Source organism: Oncorhynchus tshawytscha, unplaced genomic scaffold (genome assembly GCF_018296145.1).
Source record: "Oncorhynchus tshawytscha isolate Ot180627B unplaced genomic scaffold, Otsh_v2.0 Un_scaffold_822_pilon_pilon, whole genome shotgun sequence".
NCBI lineage: Eukaryota > Metazoa > Chordata > Actinopteri > Salmoniformes > Salmonidae > Oncorhynchus > Oncorhynchus tshawytscha.
This window is the reverse complement of record NW_024609824.1, coordinates 1,003,738-1,012,500: the sequence shown is the minus strand read 5'-3', so window position 1 is coordinate 1,012,500 and position 8,763 is coordinate 1,003,738. Positions and strand designations below refer to the sequence as shown.

Below are 8,763 nucleotides of genomic sequence, written 5' to 3'. Positions count from 1 at the left end.
GGCTTGTTATTCCCCACACATTCTAAAGGGAGGGGACTGAACAGGCTGATGTTCTGGATGACAGTGCTAGTATGTCCATGTGTCGATGCCCTCGGAGCTGCTCTCAATATGCAGATACACACACACACACACACACATAACATCAGGCAGTCAGTCATTAAAGGACAAGGGGGAGAGAAGTAGGTTTTGTTAATAAATCACCACCATTCTGTCTACACTACCAGGCTGTAGGTGTTCTGTCTACACTACCAATGACAGACTGTTTACCAGGAGTCTGATCAGTACAGTCCAGGGACAGACTGTTGTTTACCAGGAGTCTGATCAGCAGGGTGCAATGTTACAGGATATTGGGATAGAAATGTATTGTGGAACTTATATGTTGTCTGTAATGTCCAGTAGAATAGAGCATTTTAAAATGTCAGCTCTATTCTTATGGCATTTCTATCTGCGGTGTTCCTCCACAGTGTTTGTCTACTGAGCGTGGCCCTGGCAGAGATCCAGTCTCTTTCACCCTGGTGTTTGGTGGGTCTTATTGAATCTGAAGTCAGGAAATGTGCTGTACTTGGTGATCACACCAGTGAATGAATGTTTTTCAGTTGAATGAGCAGTGGGGAAGCTCAGTGATTGGTTGACTGTACAGAATGTACTGTACTAGTTTACAAACTGTTTTTTTTTTTTTTTCAATAAAAGGGTGTGACCAACCGAGAGGAACACTTCTGGGTCCTAAAGTTAGTCCGGTTAAAACTTGTTTTTAACCAGGCTCCTGTTTCTCTACACTTTGTGTCTCTTGCTGTGTTAAAACTTGTTTTTAACCAGGCTCCTGTTTCTCTACATTTTGTGTCTCTTGTTGTGTCAGTTGGTAGATTTGTATTTTTACAAACTACACATAATAAAAGTTATTTCAAACAATCAACTTGCCTCTACTGATTTCGGTAACCTATCTATTTTCCTTGATCAGATAGAGACAAAGGTTGTTGAAGGTAGCCTTAAGTCATTTTATGACAGCACATTGTTTGTCTTGCTGCAGTTCACATTGTGTGCATTGTGCATTGTCTAGCAGTTCAATCTCCTTGACTAGTACAGTCCGTCCATCTCTCGTCATGTGTTGTTTCACTGCATATGTGATACCTGGCTGCCATCCAAAAACTGTTCTTTTCTTCCTCTGGCAGACCACAAAAGCCTGGTTGAGAATGTGTTCTCCTACTGGCAGTAAGGCCTGATACAGAACACACTAGTTTACCAGCCGATCACGTTATTCTGCCAATTTTGTGACAGTAAAAAGTGACTTTACTGAGCCGACGCAGCACAACTTAAGTTAGTTCCTAATCAGTAGGTCTTTTTGTGAGTCCCATATTTTATGATTACTCATATTTTATTTTTCAAGTAGCATGTTTAGTGTACATGTGGAGGATGTCAGAAGTACTTTAAACATATGACTAAGGCATTCTGCGGTTTAGATGGCATCACTATGGCTACCATGCTGGTTGCAGTGGTCTTAGATGATAGAAAGAATAGTACTGCCATGTCTGTAGACTTGTCAAAAGCTTTTTATACAGTAGACCATGTTATTCTGTTGAATAAGCTGTCCTGATAGGGTAATATAGACCATGTTATTCTGTTGAATAAGCTGTCCTGATAGGGTAATATAGACCATGATATTCTGTTGAATAAGCTGTCCTGATAGGGTAATATAGACCATGTTATTCTGTTGAATAAGCTGTCCTGATAGGGTAATATAGACCATGTTATTCTGTTGAATAAGCTGTCCTGATAGGGTAATATAGACCATGTTATTCTGTTGAATAAGCTGTCCTGATAGGGTAATATAGACCATGTTATTCTGTTGAAAGGCTTGGGTACTGATGCTTGCTGATGATTTCGTAATTATCTCAATGACAGAACTCAGGCCATCAAGGTAGATGAGGTCAAATCCGAGATCCTTGAGTTACATCCTCGGCCTGCTAACGTTTACGATCTATATAGAAATAAAAAAACATTAGTAATGCTGTAAACAACTGTAATATTCATTTTGTATGCAGATGATAGTGTTGTATTCCATTACTGCTGTCACGTCCTGACCTTAGTTCCTTTTGATGTCTCTATTTTAGGTTGGGCAGGGCGCAAGTTGGGGTGGGCATTCTATGTTGTTTTTCTTTGCTTTTCTATGTGTTTGGCCTGGTATGGTTCCCAATCAGAGGCAGCTGTCTATCGTTGTCTCTGATTGAGAACCATACTTAGGCAGCCTGTTTTCCCACTATGATTTGTGGGTAGTTGTTTTCTGTGTCTGTGGTTTCACCATACAGAACTGTTTCCATTTTCATTTCTTTCCTTCATGTTGTTATTTTGTAATTTTTCGTGTTCTGATATAATGAATTATAAACTTACAACGCTGCATTTTGGTCCGATCCTTCCTACTCCTCATCAGACGAAGAAGTTGGTCACAACTGCATCAGTTGGCCAAGTCTTCTCCCGTTTAACATCTGATTTACACTGCAGAGGTCACTGTTGGATCTACAGTTGGTGGTAAATACAAACAAAACCAAACACTTTTGTTCTAGGTCCTATAATCCAGATTGAAATGAATTTGTAATGACTAGTTTGAACACTGCACAAATGGAGGGAGTTCCTTCCTACAAGTATCTGGCTTGATGACTAAATGTAATTAAAAAAAAAAAACATGTCACTAAGGTGGTGAAGAAGATGACCGTTCAAGGTTGGTTTCTTTTACAGAAACAAAGCATGTCTGACTTTTGATATCAGGAAGGATATTGTCCAGGCCACTTTTATGTCGATTTAAGATTCTGGGGATATTATCTAATGCCTGTAGCAGCAACTATACTTAAACCAGTAGATGCTGTTTTCCATTGGGCCCTTAGGTTTATTAATGGGGATGGTTCTAGAACTCAACGTTGTGCCATTAGGTTTATTACTGGGGATGGTTCTAGAATTCAACGTTGTGCCATTAGGTTTATTACTGGGGATGGTTCTAGAATTCAACGTTGTGCCATTAGGTTTATTACTGGGGATGGTTCTAGAATTCAACGTTGTGCCATTAGGTTTATTACTGGGGATGGTTCTAGAATTCAACGTTGTGCCATTAGGTTTATTACTGGGGATGGTTCTAGAATTCAACGTTGTGCCATTAGGTTTATTACTGGGGATGGTTCTAGAATTCAACGTTGTGCCATTAGGTTTATTACTGGGGATGGTTCTAGAATTCAACGTTGTGCCATTAGGTTTATTACCTGGGATGGTTCTAGAATTCAACGTTGTGCCATTAGGTTTATTACTGGGGATGGTTCTAGAATTCAACGTTGTGCCATTAGGTTTATTACTGGGGATGGTTCTAGAATTCAACGTTGTGCCATTAGGTTTATTACTGGGGATGGTTCTAGAATTCAACGTTGTGCCATTAGGTTTATTACTGGGGATGGTTCTAGAATTCAATGTTGTGCTTTTTTTTCAAGAAGTGGGTAGGGCTTCTTTGTATGTAAGGAGAGAGTAGCATTATCTTGCGTGAATTTACAAAGCACTCATGCAGAAACCTATGTATCTATCGTCATTAATTACATTTTTGACTTACAAATGACCAAACCCGGTTACAGGCTTGGATAACACTGGAGGCCCCTTCGGTCTCCACAGAGTTGGGTAAAGATGTTTATTTTTTATTTTTTCTTGGCCCTTTATGTGGAACAACTCTCTCAGAGCTCTCTGAAATTAGTAGTTCTGGTCCCCCATTGGTCAGTTCAGAGTCATGATCAGAGACCTCTATGTTGATACATTTTCTTAATATATTTTGTATGTTGTATATATGTTTGATGTATTTATGCAGGGCTCATCTGAAAAAGAGGCCCTAGTCTCAGCATGACTTCCCTGTCAAAATAACGGTTTAGTAATACTATGCAACATGGCATGTAGCTTAGCGGTTAGAGCGTTGGTACAGTAACCAAGAGGTTGCTGGTTCAAATACCCGAGCCAACAAGGTGCAAAATCTGTCGCTGTGCCCTTGAGCAAGGCACTTAACCCTAATTTGCATCAGGGGTGCTGTACTATGGCTGACCCTGTAAAACAACACCTATCATACTACTATGACTGACCCTGTAAAACAACACCTATCATACTACTATGATTGACCCTGTAAAACAACACCTATCATACTACTATGATTGACCCTGTAAAACAACACCTATCATACTACTATGACTGACCCTGTAAAACACAGCCTATCCTATCCTATCTGTTAAACCCCCATCACACTACTATGTAAAACAACACATTTCACTGCACCTATCACTACTATGACTGACCCTGTAAACAACACCTATCATACTACTATGACTGACCCTGTAAAACAACACATTTCACTGCACCTATCAGACTACTATGACTGACCCTGTAGAACAACACCTATCATACTACTATGACTGACCCTGTAAAACAACACATTTCACTGCACCTATCAGACTACTATGACTGACCCTGTAGAACAACACCTATCATACTACTATGACTGACCCTGTAAAACAACACTGCTATCATACTACTATGACTGACCCTGTAAAACAACACCTATCATACTACTATGACTGACCCTGTAAAACAACTGCACCTATCAGACTACTATGACTGACCCTGTAGAACAACACCTATCATACTACTATGACTGACCCTGTAAAACAACACATTTCACTGCACCTAATCCGGTGTATGTGAAAATAATTATTTTTAAACCACAGAACAATGCTAAACGTGTCCCTGCATCCTCCAAACACAAAACCAACTAATTAGTTTATCTGCATTAAGAACACGATGTTCACGACATGAAGATAATGTACCAACCCACTTCCTGAAAACACTTCCTGAAAACAGTTCCTCACACTCAATAGTCACCATGTTATCCTTCTAATAGTGACATCAGCAACATGATCAACAGATAAGGTATTACAGCCAGTTCAGCAATACGTCTGAGACTAATATAATGTCGTTTGTTGATAAAGGATCAATATACCTGTAAATGCTCTCTGCCTTGCTATACAAATGGTAACAGAGAATATTATATCCTGTGGGGAGTGGGAGATTCAAAGTTACAATATACAGCATGTACTATAACAGCAGCTGAGCATAACATAGTAACATACCTGGACTGAATAACATAAACTGTTACTGTAACCAACTGATGAATTGACATAATGTAAAGGCAACATGAAAACATATAAAGTCGCGCTGTATTATAACCAGAAGTGTGTCCATTGTCTGCGGTTCTCTTGTTTACCTGCAGCGGACAGTTTCTATGCCTATTGCCTGTGGTTTGGGGGCTGGGGGGGTACATGGGATGACAAAACAGCATTTTCGACAGTTATTCTCGCAAGTAAAATCATAGCTATGCACCACCAAATGATGACAAAACATTTTCGACAGTTTTTCTTGCAAGTAAAAATCATAACTACGCACCACCAAATTGATGACCCTGCTGTTGTAAGTTATTTTTAGGGTATAAGGTAAAATGCATGTTGTATCTAGAACTGTGTAGTGTAGTAAGCAGTGGACTATGCCTACTCAGCTGGTACAATGTAATACGCTTAGTTTAAATCAGATACATGGTTCCAAACCCATGACGTAATGTTACACCTTCTGCTTAGTCAATGTATTGCGTCCTATTCTTTTGGAAATTAACAAGTGCACGGAGTTTTAAGATGTCCGGGCTAGTACTACGTGCAACAAAGACTGTAGCTGGTGTTTTTCCCGATCAGAAAATACATTTTGAGGGTCCCACCCCCCCTTCACCATGTCTGTGTCCTTCCTTCTGCCCCCTCTGTGATTAACCGCATGTTACCAGGCAAGATAGAACACCGATGACGTGCCCCTGCTTCTGATTGGCTGAAGAGTGAGCGCTGGGCGTGCTGTCCTGCCTCTGATTGGCTGAAAAGTGAGAACTGGGCGTGCTGTTCTCCCGTCTGCATATTTAAACAGCTTCGTCGTTGCAGAATATCTGCAGAGCTGAGCAGCTGTGCGACCGGAGTGTTACATGTATAGTCGGCTTGACTGGGAAGCCTTTGTCCTCAATCGCAGCAACAAAAATAAATAAACTGGATTCGCAACAGAAAGAACATTTCCACGTTAGCAACATATCTTTGTAAGTATCATTACTGTCACTGGCTATTGTTTCAACCTATTGTCTCGACCGTCAACTTTGAACAAGGGAATGAAAGGACTAACGTTAGCCAGCTTAGTCAACTGCCTTTTTCCTCCACTCGGTAAACGTTTATTACAATAGATAACTAGCTATATCAGTCACTGAATAGCTAGCTGTATTGTTAGATTGTCTGATGTGTAAATTCTAGCTAGTCAACGTTACTTTCAAAGTCAGTGGTCTCATCTTTTGCCCTTATTTCTCTCAACAGAACCTGATCTATGATCCCTGAGACTTGGAAAGTTATAAGAAGTTGAACACTTGACCACTTGGAAATGATGCATGCACTTCCTACAACCATGATGGTCCATGATTTAGATATCTTCAGCTCATCTCCTTCTCCAATGGACGCCACTGCCAAAAGGTCTTCATGGGGGAAACTGGTGCAGAAGTTAACAGACTTCAGTGGAGACGGCCAGAGCAGCCGTCACAGTTTAGACTCCGACTCAGACAATGGCAGCAGGACTGATCTCTCAGACTCTGGTAAATATTTCTAATAACTCGACCTAGCCTGGTGCCTGGACCTGTTTGTGCTGTCTTATTGAGGATAGGAGTTGGCTATTAATACAGAAACAAACAGATCTGAGACCAGGTTATTATTATTGCTAGTTCGACAAAAAAAAATGGATCTAGCTGATGTTCTGTATGACTAAAACTGCCCTCTGTCTTTCAGGGTTTGACTTTCCCTCGATCTCCTCATCTGATGACTTCAGCAATGTGCTATACGACGATCTCCTCTCAATGGAGGAGACCCTTCTGAAAGAACTTGTGCACCTAATTGCCAGTAGCTTAAGGGAAGCCAAAGACGGTGCCCTTAGATGTTCGAAACTACTCATCCCTGAGAAGCTTCTAGAACACATAGGCCAAGAGCTCCTTCACCTGGCGGCCAGCGAGCCCTGTGGCCTGAGGGGCGCTCTCATAGACCTCTGTGTGGAACAGGGGGAGGTGTGTCAGAGTATGGAACAGATCGCCGTGGACCCATATCTCGTCCCTACCTTCCAGCTCACACTGGTGCTGAGGCTCGACTCTGGAGGACTGTGGCCCAAAATCCAAGGGCTTTTCTCCACAAAGTCTCCATCCAGTCCCGTAAAGAGACAGGCAATTAGACTGAGCACGGGCTTCAGAGTGATCAAGAAGAAACTGTACAGCTCTGAAGAGTTGCTCATTGAAGAATGCTGAGAGAAACCAAAGAGACGTTCTTTAGATATTTTTCTAATAAACCTCGTTGTACCAAGTGTCCTACCTACAACGCTCATTAGAGCCCTAGTGATCAACATTTGGGATTCTAGTCAAATGTATGATTTTTCTAGGACATTTTCTTAACTGTTAAGATGAACCGCCGATTACTTTGCTATGTTCATTATTTGCCGATTGGTGTTCCTGTGTAGGGGAGCCACAGTAAATGGTACGTGGAAAGTTAATAAGAACAACTATTGTGCTTAAGAGAATGGAGCAGGGAGCCACAGTTAATGGTATGTGAGTAGTTTAGTGTGCTTAAGAGAATGGTGTTAACCCAAACACTGAAAAATGAAGTTTCTGGCACTTTTGCAAACCACTAATATCTATTTTTATACAAGATGGGTGGTTTGGTTTTCCATTTATTGTTAAAAATGTTTACCTGTTTCTATTGAAACCAGACAATGGCAGCTAGCTGTATGGTAATGTTTGAATGTGGCCATTTAGAAACTGTGGTAATATATATAATTTTTTTTCTTCGTGGCATTTCATTGTACACTATGGTAAGGGGACCAGATTGACATGTTTGGTTAGAGACCAACATTACGTCGCAGTACTTGCTTCTCCGTCTGTAGCATCCATTCTGTGAACCACAGGTCAGTTTACTTGATTCTTTATTTCTGGTTTCGACTGGATTGTCCTCCTGCATACTCATCTGTGCATCATTTTATTTGATATTCAAATATCTGTACTGTCTTGATACTTTCCATTTTATGAACCTCCGACAATAAAATATTTTTTTTTTTAAAAACTCATTGTTGCTTTGACCAAACCTTTCAGATTGTCTTATGAGAGGGTGTAGTGTTATACCTCTCACTGAATGACACTCCACTTTACCTCATTGAATCAAGAACACCATATGTAGGTTGCACACTGTGGCTGCATTTTACACTGGCAACAAAATTCTGTTCCCCCCTGATTGGGCTTGACTTTTGATCAGTAAGATCAGATCTATGCCAATAATTGGGACTAATGATCCACATTTATCTGCCTGTGTATTGTGTAAAAGCAGCCAGTAGGAAAGGATTATTAGCTGAATTGGAACATGAATAGTTCTGAAGGATCATGAAGCAACACAGCATTAGATACTAGGATTCTTTGCAACACAGGCGCACATTTGTTTTTCTCTATTCATTGCAGGGCCTTTGTCTGAGCTCCACCACTTGTTTTTCTCAGACGTGTTTTTTCTTACGTCAGCGCCCTCTAGCGATACAGCAAGTCAACTACAGGTGTTGACCATAAACTGAGAAATATATTGCAGTATCCCAAGAAATGGCCTGTGTATATGACAAACATTTCCTTGGAAGACATGTTCTAAAAGGGGCAGTCAAGTACTG

General features: G+C 40.7%; 1 protein-coding gene across 1 annotated transcript; it reads left to right on the top strand.

Annotated features, from left to right (window-relative positions):
• The first annotated feature begins 5,972 nt into the window (after positions 1–5,972).
• On the top strand, positions 5,973–8,181 carry ddit4 (DNA-damage-inducible transcript 4). Its single transcript, XM_024425235.2, has 3 exons — positions 5,973–6,133; positions 6,402–6,673; positions 6,864–8,181. Exons 2-3 carry the CDS (start codon positions 6,466–6,468, stop codon positions 7,367–7,369), a joined length of 714 nt encoding a protein of 237 aa, XP_024281003.1. The 5' UTR covers positions 5,973–6,133; positions 6,402–6,465; the 3' UTR covers positions 7,370–8,181.
• The last annotated feature ends 582 nt before the right edge of the window (positions 8,182–8,763 follow it).